The sequence below is a fragment of the Antechinus flavipes genome, chromosome 4, assembly GCF_016432865.1.
Source record: "Antechinus flavipes isolate AdamAnt ecotype Samford, QLD, Australia chromosome 4, AdamAnt_v2, whole genome shotgun sequence".
NCBI classification, from domain to species: Eukaryota; Metazoa; Chordata; class Mammalia; order Dasyuromorphia; family Dasyuridae; genus Antechinus; species Antechinus flavipes.
Genome location: NC_067401.1, coordinates 28,701,808 through 28,725,668, shown reverse-complemented (window position 1 = coordinate 28,725,668; position 23,861 = coordinate 28,701,808). Strand labels below are relative to the sequence as shown.

Genomic DNA, 23,861 nt, shown 5'->3' with positions numbered 1-23,861 from the left:
AGAAGAGACGCAGGTTCACCAGAGACCTCATGTCCGTAACTCTACACGTTACCTTTCCCGATACTGACCTCCTCCATTTTGATAGCATATATATGGGAAGCGCCACACGTTGCCGAGGTCCACAGCATAGCCGATGACTGAGAGGAGGAAGTCCATCTTTTTGGTCCAGGTCTCTCGCTCCCCTGGGTGGACTTCAGTGTCTAGGGCGGTGTTGTCAGCTGCGTTGGAGTTCTGGGCGTCCCCTTCCTCCCTGGAGCTCTGAACGGCTGAGTACCCATTTGAGATTTGTCCTGCTTCTGCCTTGTCTCCTGGACCAGTCAGTCCCTTCTGTAGAATGCCATTTTCCTGGCAGTCTTCTCCATCCTTGCAGGCTGACTGCCCTTTTTTAGAATCCAGCGGGGTGGTCTCCATCCTTGTGTTTAGCAGATGGTGCTCATGTTCATTTGCAGCCAATTGGAATTAGAATTCTCCTCCAGCTCTTGGATGCCCTCACAACTTTACAGTTACTAGACCTCAGGTCCTGTTTCAAAAACACAGAAAAGGGAAAAAAGATTAGATGCTGGGGAGCTTTGGGGAGGGGAAATGAAGAGGTAAAACAGATCTCAAATATTAATCTTAAAATGTTTTAAATTAATTTTTTAAAAAAAGGTTTTAGAGCAAGCTAATATAATAAATCCCTGGGGTTTGGAAGATCTCTGTAGAGCAGGAGAACTTTTAGTTTCTGATTGAAACTAGCATTTTCAACCTCTTTAAGTTTACTGATGGAAGATGAATATCACCAAGAGGAGAGATGAAGGACTATATGGAAGTTTAAAAGCGGGGCGGGGGGAGGAAGGGGGAGAGCTCAGACAGTTGTTTCAGTAGGTAAGCTCGGCTACTGACATTTACAGACACTTGAATGTTTGTGAATGCTTTATAGACCATCTCATTTCAGTCTCATAGCAGTCTTGAGATAAAGGTATCATGGGTATTTTTATCCTTGTTTTTAAAGGTGGGGAAACTGTGCTTCAAAAAGTATTGAATTGAAATGACTCTTCCAGGCTCACTCCAGATAGGAAGGCAGAGATGGGATGTAAACAAAGTTTCCTCAACTCTGGTACATGTAGATAACAGTACAGAGTTAGAAAAAATATTTTATATCATCTATGGATAATTAATTAGCATGGTTAAATGCTACTGTGGATAGAATGCTGAGCCTAGAATCCGGAAAACTCATCTTCCTCAGCTTAAATCTGGCCTCAGGCACTTCCTAGCTGTGTGATCCTGGGCAAGTCACTTCACCCTATTTGCCTCAGTTTCCTCATCTGTCAAATGAACTGGAGAAGGAAATAAAAAACCTCTCTAGAATCTTTGTCAAGAAAAACCCAAATGGGATCATGAAGAGTTGGACGTGACTGAACAACAATATGAAAAATAAATATAACATAGCCAAAGATAGAGTTGAAAAAGTCATGCTCTATTTAGTTCTTTGTGATCTACACTATATGAAATTAGAAAGGGAGGAATTATAACAGGCACTCAGGCTAACAGCCATAAAGCAGAAAGGTAATTGGCTCTGGAGTCAGGAGGATGTGAGTTCAAATATCATCTTTAAAAATGACTACCTTTGTAGCTCTGGTTAAATCAATTTAACTAGCTAGGACTCAATTTCTACCTTTTTTTTTTTTTTTTAATGAAGCAGTTCTACTAGATCCCTTTTTGACCTAAGACTCCCCCATTTTACAGATAAGGAAATTGAAGGTTAGAGAGGTTACCATACACTTCTCGATCTTTATTTAGTCTTGCTCTTGAAAAACTTTCAGACAAACACCGAGCAGCTTTTGGCTGACTTTTGCTTCATTCTTGTTTCCCGTATCCCTGAAAAACCCTGAAAAGCCACCACCTTGAACTCCCCTGCTGCCCTCCCTCTTCTTAAGTCTATAACCCTCTCTGAAGGACTTCTGGAGTTAACCCCTTGAAGGTAGAGTTGGGGGCCCACGGCATGGCGCCATTTTCCCCTACTGAAGGTATACGCAGGAAGCCAATAGTGGCAATTTCTATTTTCCCTGGAGGCGGCAAAAACCAAGCATCAAAGGAGCTCTCAAGTCTAAGCACTTTCTCCAGAAGGGCTGGGCAAGCCCTGCAGCCAGCATTCCTAGCTCTACTATGAAGCAGGGTAGAATCAAAGACAGGACTGTTCCTGCCTTCTGGGGGAAGTTTGAAAGAGAGAGACAGAGACATGGACAGAGACAGAGCCAGAGATACAGAGACAGAGACAGAGAGGGGGGAGGGAGAGAAAGAGAGGAAAAGAGAGAGGGAAAGAGGGAGAGAAAGAGGAGGGGGAAGGGAGAGAAAGAGAGAGGGAAAAAGGGAGAGAGAGAAACTTCAGTTCTGGACTTTCAGCTAATTTGATTTCTTTAGGGTTGAATTTTTAAAAATTCTCTTAAGGTGTATCTGGGTCAGCACACATCTGCTTAGTTGAAACTGTGTAATACCATTCAAGGAAAACATACTCTAATGTGAATGGTTGTCTAGAATATCAACTGTGACAATAGATAGAGGAGCCTCTCTTGGATAAGTGGGACAGGAAAAGACACATGCAGGGGCTCATCGCATATGATGACTTGGGGATTTACAGCTACAACCACCTGATTGGCTCTGCACATAGAGTTCAACAGCTGTGGATGGAATCTGAACTAGATTAGGGGTCTGAGGACAGAATGGGGTAGACAACATGACTTTTGAAAACTTCTTTCAATTCAAAACTAATGCTAATAATAGCTAGATTGGGGATCCTTAACAAGAGGCCATTCAGGGAACTTGTATGGGGAAAAATTACACCTTTATTTTCTCTAACATCTAAATGAAACTTGGGGTTTCCTTCAATTATTTAAAAACATTCTGAGAATGAGAAGCAAAGTCAATGAGAAGTTTGATCAGACTACCACTGCGGCAGGAAAACAGGAAAACAACAACAACAAAACCCTGGGTTAGAGATTTTACAAACTACGTTCACTATCTCCATTGTACAGATAAGGAGACTGAAGACAGAAAGGTTTATAGACTTGTTCATGGTTCCACAGCTTCCAAAGCAAAACTTGGGCTTTAACCCAGGCCCTTCCACTCCAACTCCTTCCTCTTTTCCCCCCTAAATTTCTAAATCAAAATAAAATTTTGATAACTTTTCTTTCTACATTATGTATAAGTTCCCAATGTATCCTTCTCCTTCTCAGAGAATCATCACTTATAACAAAGAATTAAAAGAGAAAAAGACAGAGACAGAGATAGAGAGAAGGAAAAACAATACAGTAAAACTAACTAACAAACTGAAAAGGCCTGACAGCAGGTACAGGGTTCCACGCCCACACCCTTCACCCACCCCTGCCAAGAAGGAAGGGAGGTGCCTTCTTCTATCTCTTCTTTGGGGCTAAGGTTGCCATAATTTCCACAGCATTCAGTTTTGATCGTTCTGTTGTTGTTGTTGTTTTTTTTTTTTCCCCTTCCAGTCCCATTTTTCATTTGTGAGCTCATTTAGTGACCTTCTACATCTAAGGCATATATAGCGAACCTGCAGATAAGCCACTTAACTTCTCTAGCTCTAAGACCACCACTAAGACAAGATGATGCTGACTTCATTTCTTTATGAATAGAGGAGATTCAGAAAAGGATATTTCATGTATTTGGTTGTTAGGGTTGTTTTTATTGCCTACTTGCGATCCAACTTAAGGTTACAGGATGAGCCACAACTAACTGGTATTTTGTCTATTTTGTTTATAATTGGGCCAAATCTAAAGTTATTGGAGCTACTAGGTTCCCTTGCCTGGCCATGACCTATGTCAAGGATATGTAGCTACATTAAATGACTAGCATTTCAACTGAGCTATCAAATGCCACAGTCAAATATTAGAGCCGCGCCAGCACAACTTCTAATGGTCTGTGGGTCCCTGATTCTATTTTTGTAACCTGATTTAAGTCCACCCCAGTTGAGGGCCTTCTTGCTGCCCCCTCCCCCTAGTTCTCACTCCCCTACTCCTAAGTTTCCAATGTAAAATTTCCTATGAAAACCAGAACTCTTCCATTTATTTAGCACTTCTCCCCCTTCTCTCTCAAATGACAGCTCAAGGCTCATCTGCAATAAAGTGGCCCAACCTATCATCTCCCCTCCCAGAACAATTAGAATGACTGTAACAGGAGATAAATATAGTACAAATACATAGTCAACAAAACCAGGGAGAGGGGCCAGGAGACACCTTGGGAAAGGGTTCCCTACTCACAACTTTGAACCTTTGTTATTACACTTTCACACTGGCCTTTGTATGGCACTTTATGGCTACAAAGTGTTTCACATTTGATTCTCACACCGATCTCCTATGAGTATTAGTATCCCCATTTCACAGATGGTAAAATTGAGTATTTGCAACATTGTGGAACTTGCTTACAGCTTTCTAAATAACAAAGGGTGGAGAAGAGACTGGAACCTGGTTTCTCGATTGTATTCCATATTATTCCCTGGCTTTATAATCTTCAGTTGCTCCCTAATGCCTATAGGATGAAATGTAAAATTTTAACCTGGCCTGATCTGGCTCCAATCTACTAATAAATTGTTTATCTGACTTATCTGTCCTATTAGTTGTTATCTTTATGAGAGCAGGAACTATACCTTATTCTTCTTGATATCATCCATGGTACCTTGCCCATAGTAGTGGATATTCAATAAATATCTGTTTAATGGATGAACCTACAGAGTTAGGATGGAAATTATGTTTTTAGATTTCATTTATGATCTAAAAGGAAGATAGATGGTAAAAAAAAAATAAATATAGACTGGTGTTCTCCTGGGATACCATGTACGATATTCTTCTGGACCTTTAAAAGTATATTGACAATCAATTCTAATGGCCTAATGTTCCCTGTGCCTCATCCTCTGCTTCTTCATTATTTGGTACCCTCATCTTGAACTGGGGCAGATGGTATTAAGGAGAGTCATCCCTGGCTTTCTGGCTTTGTTCTGAGCAGCTACAAAGTTCCTGTGTCTATAAACCACCACTGACTCTAATAGTTGACTGAAGTAGCTACAATTTGATTCAATTATACAAACATTTGTTCAATACTTGCTACATGTAAGGCACTATATTGTAAGGCACTATATTCGGCACCTAGAATTAAAAAAATAATAATTTAAGTCTCTGTCTTCTCCAGGAAAGTCTTCCCAGACTTTCTGATCCTGAGTGAGTTCTCCCCCTTTCTAGTTTTCTCCCTCCCATCCCTCTCAGGATTATCCAAGACAAGGGAACCCGGAGAACTGGAGGAGGAGATCTCAGGAGATAGGCTAGGAAAAGCTTTCCCTTCAGAATCTTGAAACTACATAGAACTTTGTACCTTCTTGATTACACTTTCACATTAGACTTTGGATGGTACTTTATTGAGGGTTTCACACATTCATTTGATCCTCCCAACAACCTTGTTCAGGCCAATCCTATTTCTTGTTCTCTTCCTTTCTTCCCATCTCCTCAGATAGTCTCTATCTATAAGACTTAGTGGATCATTCTCCTCGGGGATCCTTGACGTACGTGTCATTATCACTCACCTCAAGGAGAATGTGTAAAAGCACACAGATAAAAGAAACTATGGAAGGAAGACATTTGACTTTAAGTGTTTTATACCAAGAGAAGGATTCTCCCCCTGGAGCTTGGTAAATAGAGGGGAAAGAGGGGAAAATTTGAAACACAAGGTTTTGCAAGGGACAATGCTGAAAAATTACCCATGCATATGTTTTGTAAATAAAAAAATTTCAAAGCAAAAAAAGAAACTTATCCATGCATATGTTTTGAAAATAAAAAGCTTTAATAAAAAAGAAACATATGTGAACTAATGCAGAGTGAAGTGAGAACTGTAACAACACTGTCAAAATGAATAATTTTGAAGAACTTAAAAACTCTGATCAATCTAGTGATCAACATTATTCCAGAGGACCAATGGTGAAGAATAGTACTCACCTCCTAAAAGAGAGGCAAGGGACTAAATTTATAAAATTAGATATTTTTGACCATGCTCAGTTTGGAAATTTATTTTACATGGATATTCATATTTTAAAAGGATTTTGTTTTCTTTTCTTCTTTTTTCTATTGTAGGGGAGGGAGTGAAAATATAAAGGTTTGTTAATTGATACAATTCAAATTTAATTTTAAAAATAAATGTTTGTTGGATTAAGTTGGGATGAATTGTATTGGATTGATGTGAATGAGGGCCAGGTTGCTGATCCAGACTCCATATAAAACTTCACTTGGTTCCATGGACACAGTCTGTGTATCCTCAACCATTGTTGGATATTCTTTCTACCCACATGTTAATGGATACACACAGGTCAGAGTGCATGGACTCCTGGAGGAAGGCTCAGCATAACTCATGATAATAAGGTATGCAACCTTTCTGAGGACCACAGATAAGGCAAGGGCTGGCTGAACTCTGATCTCTTCTAGGTCTAAGGTCACTGTCACGGGGAGCAAGTCACAACAAGCCCTTGTTCAGGGGCATCATCTCTTACATTATTGTCAGGTTCTTTCTATTCACCTCTTCTCTACAATCTGAAATGTCAACAGTGAGAAGCTCTCTTTACAAGGCTCCTCAGAAGCAGCCCAGCCTAATTAGTGTAGTTCTGCCAAGAATCCAGTTCATTTCAATGGAATAAGCCCTCATTTGACATGTCTTCTGTGCAAATTTCCTGCAAAAAAGAAAGCTGATTTCATTTCTTTGCCAATATGAACCTGAATTCCCACCTTTTTCACAGGTGAGCAATCACTGTATAAATACAGAACCATCATTAGTCATCAGCAGGCCCTGCCCTTTGGAAATGCCCAGGATTATATTTCTCTGCCTTATTTCAGACAGCACATCTCAAATAGGCCTTCAAGTCCTCTATCCCAGTCCCATACTTTAACCTCACAGATCAATATTGCCTCAGAGCTAAGAGAAAATGCAGATGCAGGTGAAGCTTCTTCAGGGGTTCTTAACCCCACCTTTGTGTCCTTGATCCTGTGGGTGCCAGTCCAGTGACTGCGGCTGTGTGACCCCAAATCAAAATATTCGGGTCCCCACAGCCCACAGTGTTACCGAGCCCTTGTTCATACATGTAGGTCCTCTCCTTTTGTTATTATTGAAATAGAGATAAAGCATGACAAACATCATCATCTCCATTTTACAAATGACGGACTGAGGTCCAGAGAGATGAAGTGGGTTTGTGGGAACCTACACAAAGAGTTAACGGCAGAGTCAGTCCCACCATGTTGGAACCATTCTTCCTCCAGATGGAACAGTGGGGCCAAAGCAGCCAAGGGGGCAGGCCTGAGCTCAGCTCAGAGGTCTCTTTCAATGCCAAGTGCTCAGAGGGCCATAGGCTCACTTGCCCTTGGCTTAACAGAGCACCTGAAGAAGATTAAACAAGCGAATTTGTGTTCGAGACAAAAACAAGCACCAACTTTAGGAAGGAGACTAAAAAACCCCCAACAATTTCTGTTGCATAATATAAAGCAAGATCGTTTCTGCCTGCTTGTCAAAGCGTGTCTGGACATCCCACATTTCTAGCTTAATGTCCCCCTCAGGCTTCAGATTATCCTTCATTTCAATGCTATTATAGAACCAGGAGCAAAGAGCACCGTGATTTTAGACACTGACTCCCAGGGAATCTTTTTATTATTATTTATTTATTTATTCTTTTACTAAGCAGGACTTTGACAGTACTTGACAGAGGAGAAGATTTCATATAGATCTGTTGTGGTATTTCTGAGCCCTAACCTGCAGAGCTTAATGGCCTCCTAGCTGATCATTTCAAAATAAGAAGTCTATTGATTCTACAGCCTCCCTGACTGGATTCCAACAGACAACTCCAGTCAATACGATCATAATTCTACTCATTACCTTTCCATCCAAACTCTCCTCTCCCATTAGCAAACTGCAGCTCCCTGAAGGCTATCACATACTTCCATTCTTCCACGTTCCTAATCTTAAAGTCCTCCTCATCTCCTCACTCTGCCTCTTACCTCTTGTGTGATCCCTTGACAAATCCCATTGATTCCTCATCTCTTGCATCTGTTCCTTCTCTCCAACAGGTTTCTTCACTCTTAGTCTGGACTATTAGAATAGTCTCCTAACTATCTTCCTACTTCTCTCCTCTCTAATCCATCCTCCATAGAATGGCCAAAGGAATTGTCCTAAGTGCAGCTCTAACTATATCATTCCTTGGCTCAAAAACTCTCATGTTTCCCATCTGCCTCCAGGAGAAAATACAAACTTTGCTTTTTGGCTTCTAAATCCCTTTAGCTCCAGTCTGCCTTACCCACTTTATTGCTCATTACTCTCCTTAATGCACACCATATTTCAGCCAAACTGGACTGTTCCTCTTAAATGACATTCTGTCTCCCATCAGGAACACATTCACACCTCGATTCTGTTTCCCAGAATCCCTCACTTTCTGCAAGCTCTATCCAAGCACCACCTTCCTTTAGAATACCATCCCAGCCCTCCATCCCCCCACCCAGAATTACTCTGCATATAAACAGTCTGCCGGTGAGGGCTTAGCTCTCTCCTGAAGGACGGTCCTAGAACAATGCACATTGGTCTTTATGGGCACAAGAGAATGTGATGATGGATAAACTAAGAAACTGCTAAACTTAGGTTATTGTATGAGTTCAAGAAAGGCAGAAATGAACCTTCAGAATGCTAGCCATCTCCTTGCCCCATATTATTTCTTTTTTTATCTTTCCTACCATAATTATATGGTTTTATTTCTTTTTTATTGAAGCTTTTTCTTTTCAAAACATATGCAAAAATAGTTTTTCAGCATTGACCCTTGTAAAACCTTGTATTCCAATTCCCAACCTTTCCCCTAGATAGCAGTTAATTCAATATGTGTTAAACACGGTAAAAATACCCATATTACTTCTTTAGCCTTTCAGAGAGGTTGACTATTCAGTACATACAGGATCTATGATTTCACCAAGATGAGTGAATTGCTGGGTCTCACAAATAACTACTTTATCTCTGCCTCGGCACAGGTCTAGAATACCCTCCCTTCTCACCTCCATTTCTTAGAATCCCTAGTTTCTTTCAAAACTAGTTCAAATTCATGGACTTAAAAGCATAATCTTTCTAGTAGACATTCTTTGTGAGTGCCTTTCCCTGGTGGCTAGCCTTCTGGTGATGAGTCTCCCACTTTTCTAGATTATGTGGGACCACAAGCATGTAGATTGGACCATACTTGAAACATTTGGTTTTGGGGAGTTTTTTCCTGGAACTTGTGCTTCACTAATAGACCTTTGGTATCCCAACATGACCTCCACATAGGTTGATATCAGAGAGGAAAATGGCCTGTGGCAAGGAATATCTGAACAAGAAAAAATACTGAATCATCTTTGGGGACTTGGACTCATTTCAGCATCTTGGGTAAAAAATCCTGGGAATTTAGCCATTTACTGAGAAATTGATTTATGTCAACAAAATATTACAAAAGCAGGCAGAAACCCCCCAAATTTCTCATCTTGGAAGTTTTTCAATTTAATGCAATGAGTTTGGGGTAGACCCAGAAGCTCTCTATGTCCTGTGGTATAGAGGCAGCATGATGATTTAGAATCAAAGACCTTTGCTCAAATGGTTACCACTTTTTCCATGTCTTCTCTTCTCTCAGTAAAGAGATGGAGGACTATGAGTAGAAATGTAGTATGCACAATCAGCTGCAGTCACTTATTTGGGTTTGAAATTTCTTGTTGTTATTATAGAGGGGAACTTAATAGTAGGGATGGATTAAGGAGCAATGATTGTAATATAAATGCAAAAGACAATAATGAGACGAGAAAAATAATTGCTACATGTGTGATTGAGCAAGGCATTTAAATAACTTTGAGCTCCACTTTTTTCACTTAGAAAATGAGTGGGAAATGATCCCTCCTATGTTGTGGGAACCTTCTGCTCAAACAAAAAGCCCAGACTTCCCTTGGGTCTTATCGTCAACTTTTCAGAGTGATCATTTAATATGTCTTAAGTGCCACAGCATGCTGGGGATGGGGGTAAATTCTGGTGCTCACAGTGTTTGGATCTATAACTCTGGGTCTCCTAAGACCCAGACACACATATAAAATGTCACAAAAAGTATTGAATTGAGACCTACATCCTAATTCTAGCTAAAATCAGCAAGTCCTTCATCCTATAGACCTCAGTTTTCTCTAAATGAAGAAGTGAATGCCAAAAGGACCAAAAAAATGAGAAAATATTTTAAAAATAAAAGTAAAACAGGAAGGCAATCTTAAAACTGCATTAAGGCTTTGGAGACCCCCCTCCGTGTCTACCTCAGTCTCTTTCCATTCCTGTATCAGCAACTGCCTGGAAGCCATTTCCTATGTTATGGATTCTTCTCTCCCCTCTCCTCCAAATTTCTCCCTTTTGGTTGAGGGCATCAACATCTATTTAGAGTTTCCAAGTTTGCAACCTTGGAGTTGTCCTTGAATTTTTTGTCTTTGTATTTTTATTAGCCCAATACAGCCCCCTGAACATAATAGATAAATAAATGTTTGTTGGACTGTATTGGACTAGATTAGACATGTGGGTAAAACTGTATCAGAATGAAGAGAAGCCATTCAATTCCAAAGGAAGGAAAGAAGGAAGCCTGGGCCTATAAGACAGGGTATTGGTCTGGCCTGGGAACCATTTGGATATTTGCCATCACAACGGCCTCTTTCTATTCTTTCTGGAAGGGGACACAATCATGAAGTACCTACGGGTTCCCCACTTGCTGTTAGTTTTTGCTTTTATTTTCAAAACACTTTCCCATTTTTTGTCCAATTAGTATTCACTTCTCCATGTACGCAGCAAACTGAGGTCTATAGGGTTAAGAGACTTGCTGACCTTAGCTAGAATGAGGACATAGGCCTCCATTCGGTATTCTCCCTACTAATACCAGTGATCTAGGTGAGCATTGGAATGTTAACTTCCCTTTTTCCACAGGTGAAACCTAAGATTCAGCCAGACTAATTGTCCCCTGCCCATACCTACAATGGCCCCATCTCTGCAGGCTGGCCCAATCAGTTCCTTCTGCTTGAATCTTCACTGGTTTATCCTGTTAACACAAACTCAAGGCCTACCTTCTCCATGACGTCTTCCCCAGAGGTACTTCTCACACACCGCCTTACTCATCTTAGCTTTTTTTTAGATATTTATAGCTCCTGAACTATAGAATCCCAGAATCTTAGACTTAGCAGTGATCTTGTAAGTCATGGAGTTTAACTGGAAAGATATTCCCTCTACAACAGGGGTTCCCAACCTGTTTTGTGAGTCCTGGACCTCTTTGATGGTCTGATGAAGTCTAAATAATTGAAGAAAATGCTTAATTTCACTCAACCTACAGCAGATTGAGAACTCCTGCCCTAGAACAACCCCAATATGTGCTCACGAGGTCCCTGCTTGAGGACTTCCAGGGATGGGAAACTCCCTGTCTACTCCTCCCCACACAAGATCACCACCTTCCATTTGAACAGCTCCAACTTATTGCCATTTTTCCCGACACAACCAAAAATCTTCCTTCTGCCCCTTATAAGATCATGAGATCACTGATCAAGAACTGAAAGAGACTTTAGAGGTTGCCTCATATAATTTCACCTAGTCTTCATGTTACAGATAAGGAAAACAAGACCCAAGGAGTTAAATAGAAGAATAGATCTAGAGCTGGATGTACCTCCCCCCATTTTCTTATGGATGAGGAAACAGACCCAACAAGAGTGACTGACATAGAGGCAATAAGGTATCAGAGACAGGATTTGAACTCGGGCCCCATGATGTCAAGTTCACCATTCTTTATATTACACCTTGTAATTGTTCTCCCTTCTGAAAAGGGAGAGAGTCAGTCTCTGGTCCTGCGGCCCTGCTCCCGTTCTCCCGAGATTTCAGAGCTCACCACCTGCACCCCAGCGAGCAGTTCACACTGTGTGAATAGCTCCGGCGTCTCACTTATCTTGGGTGTGAGTTCTCTGATAACTATTTTTGTTATTTTTTCCCAGTCCAAAGATCGTTCTCCTCGTACGTTCCTGGGGGAAGGAGCAAGGAGGAACTTGTATTTTACACAGATTTGTTACTCCTGAGGAGTCATGCATATGATCAGCACTGGGGAATAGGGATTGGAAACGCAAACTGCCTGAGTCCCGTGTGAGTGATCAATGATTTCTGAACATTATGCCTTCCGTAAACCCGTACGTATCCTGTCCAGTTGGGAGGGGACAGGTTGGAGAGCTAGGGAGGATATTGTTTGGTCAGAAGATGACAAGAGATAAACTTAACCTCTGTTGCCTAGTCCATCACCATAGCTCTCTGTCTCCTTCCCTCCTTCTCTCTCTCTCTCTCTCTCTCTCTCTCTCTCTCTCTCTCTCTCTCTCTCTCTCTCTCTCTCTCTTCCCCTTTCCCTTCCCCACCTCCATCTCTCTCTTTCTCTGTTTCTGTCTCTCTCTGTCTCCCTCTGTCTCTCCCATCTTTGTCTCTCTCTCCTTTTCTCTGTTTCTTTCTCTTTGTCTCTGTCTGTCTCTGTCTCCGACTCTTTCTCTCTTTTTCTCTCCCTCTCTCTCTCCCTTCCTCATACACAATACAGACACATGTATGCTCACACATCAAGTGGGTCATAGCAGAACCCCAGGGATCTGTCAGAATTATTATTTCAATAATCATTATGAACTGAAAAAGATTGACACCGCTTTTCAAATGGCCTTTTACACTTGCCTGGAAACAAACCTGTATTTTAAAAGCTCTCATGTGAAAGAGGGACTGGCCCCAAACCCAAAGCAATGGGTAGGCGGAGGGATGGACTTAGGCTTTAAAAAGTAACCAGGAAAACTTTCTAATAATGAGAGTCACCAAAAAAGCAGAATGAGCGGCCTCAGGATATAATGGGTTTCATGGGTTTCATTCTTTCAAGGTCTTTAAGCAAATTATAAATGACTTGTTGAGTGTTTTGCTTGGTGAATGTCTTTTCTGCCTTAACCCAGCAGGGCTAAAGGATCACGGTACGCTGTCTCTAGCATCAGACTATGTGGGTTCAAATGTCCCCTCGACACTCCCTTGTGACTTGGAATAAATCACAACCCTCTCTGCACCTCAGTTTCTTCATCTGTAAAATGAAGGGGTTGGACTATGATCCTGTGAGCTCCTTTGCAGCTCTAACTCTATGGATTCCTTGATTCCCTTTCACTCAAAACTGCTGTGGTTCTGTAAAGTACAGGTGCTTCCTAACTTGCAAATGTCTGTCTAGTGTTTCAAAAGGCCAGTTTTAAGTAGTTTCTGAAAGCCCAGAATGCACTTTCCCATAGAAACAATGTTATACATGGTTGGGTTCCCAGGCCAGCCCACAAAAGCTTCTTGAACCTGTTATATTAATGAAATACTGTGGATCTGTTGCAAAAGAGGAGAAAATGGTGGTTACAATACTGGTAATTAAACAACATGGAGGAAATAATGGGACTGAATAAGGAATTGTTTGTCCTGAATGCTGGTGCTTGAGGAAATGCCGATCTAATTAGAGGAGGAGATGGAGACAAAAACCTTGGTGGGAATTCAGAAGGGGACTCGTGGGAGTGTTTGAGGGCTTTGGAGGTTCACCAGCTGGTCCTTGCTTCTGTCACTTTTCATTTTAGCCCTTTATGGTTTTTCTCCTCCTGGATGTAGGTGGATCCCAAGCAGCCCCCTTAATTTTATCAGCCATAATTAGGGTCATTCTTGGCTCACCATGGAATGAAGAAGAGGGTAGAGAGAAGTGAGAGAAAAGAGCAGGAAAAAAGAGAGAGAAAGGGGGGAAGAGGAGGAGAAAAAAAAAAGGAGAAGGGGAAAAGGAGAAGAGGGAGAGATTTCCCCCTAGCTTCCATCCTGAATTGAAGAAAGATAACTCATCTGTTTTCATTCTCTCTGTCTCTGTCTCTGTCTCTCTCTGTCTCTGTCTCTGTCTCTGTCTCTGTCTCTGTCTCTGTCTCTCTCCTCTCCCCACTCCCCTCCCCTGCTCCTCTCTTTATGGTTTTTTCCCCCTGTCTCTGCCTCTCTCTCCGTGTCTCTGTATCTGGTGTGTGTGTTTGTCACTCTCTGTGTCTCTTGTTTCTGTGTTTCTGTCTGTATCTTTCTTTCTCTGTCTGTATCTCTGTGTGTGTGTCTATCTCTGTTTTTCTCTCTTCTTTCTGCCTCTTTATGTCTTTCTGTATTTCTCTCTGTCTCTGTCTCTATCTGTGTCTCTGAGTCTTTTTCCCTCCCTCACTCTTTCCCTCCCTCCCTCTCTCCCTCTCTTTCGCTCCCTTCCTCCCCCCTCCTTCCCCCTCCGTGTGTGTGTGTGTGTGTGTGTACAGATCTAAAAACCGAGGGTCATTGAACTTATTTCTACTGACAACTCCAATAACTTCATTTCAATTCAACCAGTCTCCTTCGTAATCATAATCTCTTGCATTTAAAAACCAGTCTGAGAGGGGATCCCTGGGCTGCTGCCAGGGGGTCTGGGAAACTCACAAAAGAGAGTGTTCCACTCTAGAGGAACCCTGCCATTATGTGTCCCCAGGAAGACAGCGTCGGACACAGAAAGAAACGGTTGCCTAGAACTGAGACGAACATTTTGGGTTTGTTTGGGCTTTTTTTGTGTTGTCGGATTTTTTTTTTTTAAGAATTTGATCGTTAGCTGCAGAAACATGACATAAACCATTTATCCACGTCAGGAGTAAAAAAACAACATGTTCCTATTTGGAAACTTTTCAACACAGTTGTACTGGACAACCCTCCAGGGCTTTCCCAATTCTCAGATTCTTTGCTTCTTTGCAAACCTTGAGGGTCTAAAGCACAAACACTAAACTGTTCTGCTCCCCTCCCTGTGCCCCCCAACCCCTGCTCTCCCCACATACGCCATATAAACTCTGGCTCTTTCTACCTATCAGCATCCAGACTCCTTCCCTCAGCTAGAGTTCTTAACCTAGAGCCTGGCCTTGGTCTGAGTGTCTGTTTCTCATCCTCTCTTCTCTTCTCCCCTTTCTTTCCCCCTTCCTCTTCTCTTATCTTTCTCTCTTTCCTTTTTCTATCCTTCTCATTTCAATTTCCCTTTCCTCTCCCTTCTTTCTTTTTTCTCTCTCCTTCCCCTTTCCCTGTTCTCTCTCTTATTTCTCCTCCCTCATCTATTTATTCTCCCTCTTTTCTCTCTTCATTTCTCAGTCTTCCTTTCCTCTCCTCTCCTCCTTTTTCATTCTTTTCTTTCTATCTCTCCTCTTTTTTCTTCTCTCTCATTCTCTCTTCCATCTTTTCCTTTTTTTCTTGTCTCTCCTCTTTCTCTTTCTTCCTTCTCTCTTCTTTTTCTCTTTCTCCTCCTCTCTTCTCTTCAGTACTTTTCCTTTTTCTGCTCCCCTTCTCTCCCTAGATCCCGAGGCTCAGACTGTTTTTGAGTGTGACAACACTGTGGGAAGCCTTTTCTGTTCCTCCCATCCCCCTGTCAGTGATCTGGAGACCTCAGATCCCCCCAGGTCCAGCATGGCTTCTTCCCCACATCCCCATGATGTTAACATTTCTGTCCCCTTTTCTGCTCTGGGAGCTCTCCTACAGTTCACTGTGTCCTCCATGAATATTTAGCCCAGAAGCCCATCCAGTCTTGTCGTTCAGATTACGGTTTAACGCCACCTCTCTGATTATTTGCAGTGATACTCACCGCCTTCACTGTCACAATTCTGTCCTGTACTACAGTTAGGGAACAGCCTCCCATGGGCACCTTCTCACCGGTCTTATCCCTGTCTAAGTTGTCGCCCCATCAGACTGCTGAAAAACAGCAGGCAAACTTTGAAAGGATATCGTTGACATTCAATAAATACATATTGATGCAGGACAGCAGCGTATCGGGATCCAGAACTCAGAGGCCTTTTCTTCCCCCACTCAGCTGCTAGCTCTTCTGCCATTATATCTAAAAACTAGGATGAGTCTTCATACAAAATAAGGGATTGGAAAAATCATGGCTAAGCACTCCCTGAGCCCCAAATCTTATGGATCTACAAGGATTGTAGTATGTCAGAACTCAGAGAGCCAAGTGTAGTGATTGAGAGTTAGAGTCAAAAAGATCTGAGTTCAAATCCTAATTGGCCAGATCCAATGGTTTGTGGCTCTCAGTTCAAAATAATAATCATAACTAGAATTTATATAGCACTTTAGAGTTTGAAAAGTATTTTACAAATATCTCATTTTATCCTCCCAACAATATAGATGCTATCATTATCCCCAATGTGCAGATGAGAAAACTGAGGCAGACAATGATTTTTGTGACGTGCTCAGGATCACACAGCTAGTAAGTGTCTGAGGCTGGATTTAAATTCATCTAGCACATCGTCTCCCCATTTTACAAAGGAGGAAAACAAGGAGGTCCAATGAGGGGAGGGGACTTTCCTAAAACCACAGAGCTAGCTGGTGGTAGAACACTTGATGACCCAAAGCCCTGGATTCTCTAGTGTTCCTCTCCCAGACAGAATCTCCCCACTGCATGACATCGGTCTCTCTTTGCACGCACAGAGGAACAAAAACTGAAGTTTGGACTAAAATTCTAAGGAAAAAAACTAAATCAAAATGATCAGAGATACCAAGTCTAAGAGACCCATTGAGATCATATGGTCCAACTCCCTTGTTTTGTGAGCAAGGAAATGGAAGTGAAATCCTTGCCCGGGTCACAGAGGGAATAAAAGAGGCAGAGTCATGATTTGAACCCATCTCCTTGAGCCCAGACTCAGGGCTCCTTCCAGGCCACCTCATTAGCTCTTGTGAGATTCTGGGGGTCATGCATGTCTCCATATTTCCTAGGATAAGATTTATAAAAACAATCTGCAGACCTTCCTGGAGCAAGAAGCAATTAATAGCAAGTGAATAGTTTTAAAGTAACTAATCATAATAAATGCATTTAAAATAAAAATATTAGAAAAATAAAAACTGAATAAGTTTCACATAATTGTTTTGGGAGTACCCTCTAGAGATAAGGTAAGAGTGTTTTTAATTTCACTTTTTTTCTTATAAACTTAGTAATCCTCTCAAGCACATAAAATTCACAATCAAAATATGGAAAATATCTCTAAACAAATTCTTAAAATCCAAATTATTTAAGCCCAATGGCTTAGAAAACATATAAAATTTAACAAAATAATAGCAAGTGATTTATTTGTTCTGTATCTCTTTCTAATCCCCTTTCCATCTGTGTACTTATAAAATTTGGTCACTCTTATTGTTTTTTTTTTTAATTTTGTTGTTGTCATTCTCTGAGCTAGATTTGTATCATTTCATGAAAGTCTTTCCATATATCTTTAAATTCTTCATATTTATCATTTATGGTGCTATAATGTCCCATTACATTCACCTACTACAGATACACTGGATAGAAGGATTGTTTTCAATTTTTTCTCTTTTATAAATATAGAAGCTACTTTCAAAGAAATGGGTCCCCCCTCTTTTTAAAAATAATATCTGTAGGATAAAGTCCTAGGAGTAGAATGATTAACCAGCTGCCTTCGTGTATGTAGCCAGGTTTCTCCCCAAAACGTTTATAGCAATCTATGAAGCCACCAATAATATAATAGGGAGTCTGTTTCCAATACTGAATCTTATTGTTTTGAGCTATTTTTGCTAATTGGATGGTAATGAAAGTGGTTTCTTCAAGTTTTGATTTTTCATTTTCCCAATTATTAGTTCAAACATCTAATTAATTGTTATTACCAATTTGTATTTCTTCTTCAAAAACTGCCTTAGCATATCCTTTGATAATTTCTCCATTTGAAGGAATGCATCAATGTGGGGATATTCCTATAAATATGAGTTTTACTTTTATAAGTCAGTATTAATTTCTTGTAAATGCTGTCAGATTTTTATCAGAGCTGTTTACTTCAAATATTTTTCCTAATCCATCTACTGTAAAGATGTGCTTTGTCATACAAAATCCTTTTATCTTCTTATAATCAGCTCCCTCAATTTTGTCTCCAACATTTTTCCTATTTGCCAATAAATTTGTTCTTCCTTGTTGCGGTTGAAATTAATCGATTATTCCTTTTTCTCTTAATTTTTTGGTAATTTAAAATATTTAGATAATTGAGCCAATCAGAGATGATGTGGCATAAAATGTATGTCACTTTACACTATGTTCCCTTTTCCCAACAGTTTTTTATTAAATAAGCTTTCCCATACTTGCTATATTTCAGGCTTTGATTTCTCAGACACTAATCTCATGTGTATTGGGTTCTGTTTCTGGACTTTCCATTAAGTTCCATTGATTTATAGTTTTTTCCTTTACTTAAAAAATCTTGGTCCAATATTAGCCATTTTTATAATAACCTTTTTAAAGTACATTTTGAGACACAACAGCCAGTTTGGGCAACAGTTTGCCCGCTGATGCCGAACCACAGTTGTTTTTTGTTTTTTGTTTTTAAATAGTTTCCCCTGATAGTTTTTCCCTTCTCCTTTTATGTATTAATTTTGTTATGACTTTCAAGTTCCATTGAGGATCCTGAAGACACTTTGGCTGATATTGAGTCAAATCTATAAATGAGTAAAGTATTTGAGTAGAGAGTGCGATTTTGTAAGCAGAGAAGAAAATATATGGACTGGTCAGTTCTTTATATTTATTCACAAAGTTGTGCTAAGTACCTCTACACCCACCAGGGACAAAGGCCCGTCGGCTGATTCCCACACATCATAGGTGTTCCTAAGTGAGCCAGATCCAGTTCTCTGGTGGTGTGCTCAGCACCTGATCCCATTCCACCCACACCCTGAAATCTGCCATGGTTACTAGGTTAAAGTGAATTAGCAGGATCTGGAAGGAAAATAAAACGCCCTGAACTGTTTGTTGTGTCCAGCCCATTTCTACCAAATAAAATCATTGTGTGTCTTGAGAAAAGAACATCAGAGAGTGAGATTGGAGGTTTTCGATGGGGGAAGGGAATTTAGAGCTCATCAAATCCAATCTCTCCCTCTCTAGCCAGTTGAAAGCTAGAGGAAGTTGAGATCCCAAGAGGGAAGCAGCCTACCCAGGCTCCATAAATAATGTACACTCAAATATTCTAGACATCAAGGTACAATGGAAGGAGCATATTAGGGTAGAGTTGGGAGACCTGGGTTCAAACCTTGACTAATATATTTACTAGCCAAGTAGTCACAGATAGAGCTTACTGAAAAAAAAAAAAAAACTGGATACTGCTTTATCCATCCTGCAGAACTACTGGGAGGAGAGCACTTTGTAAATCTTACTTTATGTAGGAAAGCTGGGACCACTGGTTCCAGATTTGGAGTAGAGTGATTTTGGCTTAAGAATGTTCTACAGAAATGAACAGAACCAGCCACACCCAGCGAAAGAACACTGGGAAATGCGTGTGGACCACAACATAGCATTTCCACTCTTTCTGTTATTGTTTGCCGCATTTTTGTTTTTCTTCCTAGGTTATTTTTACCTTCTTTCTAAATCTGATCTTTCTTGTGCAACAAGAAACTGCATAAATATGTATGTATATGTAATATATATTTATATGTATAAATACATATTTATACATATATTGTATTTAATATATGCTTTAGCATATTTAACATGTATGGGACTACCTGCCATCTAGGAGAGGGCATGGGGGGAAGAAGGGGAAAAGTTGAAACAAGTTTTTACAAAGGTCAATATTGAAAAATTACCCATGCATATGTTTTGTATATAAAAAGTTATAATAAAAATTTTTTTTAAAAGAATGTCCTACCAAATAGTACAGAGATTGACTTGCTCTTGGAGACAGCACAACATCTGAAGAAGGGGCTACAAGGTGGTCATGGACCCCTTCAGAGCATCCCTACATGGATGTACTATCAATCCTGCTGTGGATATCTGTGGAGCTGGGATTCTGTGGTTGCCAAGTACCAAAAGAAAGAGGATGGGAGAGGATGGAAAGTCAAGAAGAACAAGGACTCACACCCTGAAAACCATTTACTCAGAACACACTGTCTTCAGACTTTCCCAAGGAACTTTTGTCGCCCAGACATCTTTACATAGAGGCAAAGACTTGTAACCTCTCCCTGCTGTGTCTAGCTTCTCAACACAGCAAGAGCCAAACCTCCCGGGCTGTTTTCTAAGGCGACCCTTGCATGATTTCATTTCCTAGGTACCTCCTGGACTGACTTGGTACATTCAGGATATTTTGGCCAGGTGGCCGTAGGAAAGAGTTTCCAGTGCGCCAACCCCAAAGGAAGTATGATGAAACAGCCAGATGTGCAACACAACATCTCCTCCCTCCATAACTTTGCACAAGTACTCCCTAGTGTCATGCTTGGAGTCCACTCCCTTTTCACCCCTATTTCATCATCCTTATCAGTCCATATATATAGAGTTAAAAAGCACTTCGATTTTACAACTGGATCCTACAAAAGTAAGGTGACCCTCTCCCCCAGGCTCAGGCAGCTAGTAAGTGTCTGAGGCAGAATTTGAAGCTAGAACTTTGATTCCAAGCTAACTGTTCTATCCCATGCAGCATTGCCCTCTCCTCTCCTTTTTTCTTCTTTCCTTTTGTCTTTCCTTTCTTTTTCTTTCCTTTCCTTTCCTCTCCTTTTTTCTTCTTTCCTTTTGTCTTTCCTTTCTTTTTCTTTTTCTTTCCTTTCCTTTCCTCTCCTTTTTTCTTCTTTCCTTTTCTCTTTCCTTTTTCTTTCCTTTCCTTTCCTTTCCTCTCCTTTTTTCTTCTTTCCTTTTCTTTCCTTTGCTTCAGGAGCCCCACTTTCCTTTAGGGTTTCTCCTTCAGCAAACCTTCCCAGATCCACCCAGGTACCACTCTTCCTCTTGAAGTCATTTTGCATCAATTTATAAATATTTTGCAATCTCCCCAAAGGCAAGGATTGCTTTTTTTTTTTTTAAACTTAATCAGTGCCTGACACACAGAGAGACATTCTCCAGTAAGAGTGGGAGCTTCTGATATATTTACTGAAAGGAATTCAGCAGGCCCCTGACCATGAATGGTCTTCACTGAAGATTTTTGAGAAACCCATCTGCCCTCCCTTGCTCAGGGGGACAGCGAGACTGAATATTCATCCTTGCTCCTGCTCATGCCCCTCAACAACTGCCCACAGGGCCCTTCCTTCCCTGCTCCCCACAGCACATTCAGAGTCTTACAGAGCAAGTAGTAATGAAAAATAGATCTGGATGACACTGTTGGCAGGCAACATCCCTGAGGTTTCCTAATTGGACTGCTTATACCCAGTTAGTAGGAGGCAGGGACATTCATTGATGGAGCCATGTCAAAACCATCTCTCACCCTGGTTCCCTGAGAAAACACACAAAGTAGCTTGCATCTCCCTGGCTGTGGGCTTTCTGCGCCCACAGTCACGAGCAGGCGGGTCACTCCCTGTGGCAGAGACTCTCAGAGGAAGATCATGGCCCTTTTGACCCGACGGGCTTGGTCCAAAAGCTTCTAACAGGGAACTGGGTGCACATTTCTAGACCCCGTCCCTCCTGAGCCGAGGGAGACACCGCTCCTCCCCGGGGCTCAGCACCCCTGCCCTTTCACGGTCCCCACGAACCCCCCGCGTTAGTTTTCTTAGGCGTTTCCTGAAGGGATGGAAAGCAAAAGCCATTCACTATATGGACCAGCTGCCCTTCTCTCGCCACAAAGGGAGCTAAGCAAACTCATAAATAATCCACTGACCTGGTTCATCCAGTCAAAACAGATCATATACACATTTACCAAGGAAAAAAAGACAGCCTAGCTGTGGGAGACTGTGGGATCTGGCGACAGGAAGATCTGGATTCAAATCCTGCCTCTGACACTTACAAGTGCCGTCTCTGAGCAAGTGGTTCAGCTTTCCTGAGCTTCGGCTTTCAAAATAAAGGGACCGATCCCTCCCAGAGCAGCAAATGTTCTTTTTAATATGCAGTAGGTCAGGGGGAAAGGAAGCAACGGCCTGGAGCCCTCTGGCTTCAGGGAGTTTTGTAAACTCCTAAAGAGACCCACAAACTCATAATAACATGCACGCGATTTGAGAGCTGACAAAGAGCTTTCACGTGCCTCCTCTGAGCTTCCCAACGATCCCGGGAGTTACTCCAGGCATTGAGAGCCTTATCTGTCAATAAGGAAACTGAGGCTCAGAAAAGTAAAGTGAGTCGTGCCTCTGCACAAGATCTAAACCCAGTTTTCCCCTGACTGCGGGTCTAGCACTTTCTACCCACAACACGCAGACTCTGGCTTTATAGGAAAAAAAAAAAAATCCATATTAAGTTCATCAGTTTCAGCCGTGTTGAACAAGGATTTGAATTTGACAGAAAGTCCAAATGCCCCGAGGAAGCTGGGAGCAGGCTGCCTCCCTGCCCGACCCCTGCTCGGGGGATGCAGACTCGGGGAGCTGACCCCAGCATTCATTCACTTCTCTCAGCGCTCGGACATTTGTTTGTGTCCAATGGTCCCTGGCGAAGCCCGGGTGAGGCAACAGGCGACCACAGAAAACCTAAATTTTCCCTTAAGGTGCAAAGTCAAAGTCAAAGCCAAACGAGACGGAAAGCATTTCTCTCCCAGTGCCCCAACCATACCGAGAACTTGTTTCTGCAGTGTCCCTTTCCCCGTTTCACCCATTACAGAGACACCTGCAGCTGCAAGCATCCCCCAGCCAAGCCCCTGACCCTGCTTCCCTCCTCTCTCCTCTCCTCTTATTTTTTCTTTTCTTCTTTCCATTTGTTTCCTTTCCTTTTTTCTCTTCTTTCCATTTCTTCCCTTTTCTCTCCTCTCCTCTCCTTTCTTTTCCTTTCCTTTCCTTACTTTTCCTTTCCCCTTTCCTTTCTTTTCCTTTCCTTTGCTTACGGTTCTTTTCCTTTCCTCTCTCCTTTCTTTTCTTTTTTTTCTTTCCTTTTCTCTTTCCTTTCTTTTCCTTTCCTTTCCTTCCTTTCCTTTCCTTTCCTTTCCTTTCCTTCCTTTCCTTTCCTTTCCTTTCCTTTCCTTTCCTTTCCTTTCCTTTCCTTTCCTTTCCTTTCCTTTCCTTTCCTTTCCTTTCCTTTTTTCTTTCCTTTCCTTTCCTTTCCTTTCCTTTTTCTTCTTTCCTTTCCTTTTTTCTTTTCTTTCCTTTCCTTTCTTTTCCTCTCCTCTCCTTTCTTTTCTTCTCCTCCCATCTTCTCTCCTTTCCTCTCCTGTCCCTGGAGCACTCTGGAAACTTAAGGCTGCCCAGAAAAGCGGCCAGGGACAGCGCTGGGATCTTTGGGTCCACTTACTGCCTCTCTCCCAGGCGATCCAGAGAGGGGGCTTGGGGAGGAGCGCCCGCGGAATGGGGAGAGCGGAGGGCTGCGGGGCGGAGGGAGCCAGTACCTGCGCGGGCGCCCGCTGCTCCGGAGCGCCTTCTCCCCGGGGAGCTCTCCAAGTGCCTCGGCCCTGAAGTCACTCTGCCGCCTGACCTGGAGCGCGCGAGCTGCCCATGGAGAGGGGGAGCTTTTTGTACTCCAGGCCCCTCACATGGTCTGATTTCCAGATAATCGGCTGCCAAAGAGCTCTTGAAGAATTTTTGCGTCACTTTTAGCTGAATAAACTTTATGTTTCACCACGGCTGCCGCTGTGATTTCCTCCTAGCGGTGGGTGGCTGCAAGGAGGCGCTTGGGGCAGCTCTAGGGAGCAGGAACCCCGAAGCTGACAGGCAGAGAACACCCCAGAATCGTGCTGGATCCCATCGCGACGGCTCCTCTGAGGACGATCACACAGAACTAGAGCGGATCTCCCAGGTCCTCCAGTCCCCTCATTTTACAGAGAAGGAAACTGAGGACTCTGGAGGGCCAGGATTAGAACCCAAACTCTCAGACTCTGGGGAAGTTAGGTAGAGGCAGAAGAGCTCCATATGAATTCTACTATTATACTTAGATCTAACTTCTCTTTGCCTCAATT

At 41.9% G+C, this 23,861-nt stretch overlaps 1 protein-coding gene across 1 annotated transcript in view; it reads right to left on the bottom strand.

Moving 5' to 3' along the window:
• Positions 1 to 23,861, bottom strand: part of SLC6A4 (solute carrier family 6 member 4) — a 54,531-nt gene extending 30,670 nt beyond the window's left edge. Inside the window, exons 1-2 of the mRNA XM_051992241.1 lie at positions 23,295 to 23,861; positions 69 to 520 (exon numbers count right to left, since the gene is read on the bottom strand). Coding sequence (XP_051848201.1) covers positions 69 to 411 — 343 coding nt within the window. The 5' untranslated portion in view covers positions 412 to 520; positions 23,295 to 23,861. The remainder of the gene's footprint in view (positions 1 to 68; positions 521 to 23,294) is intronic.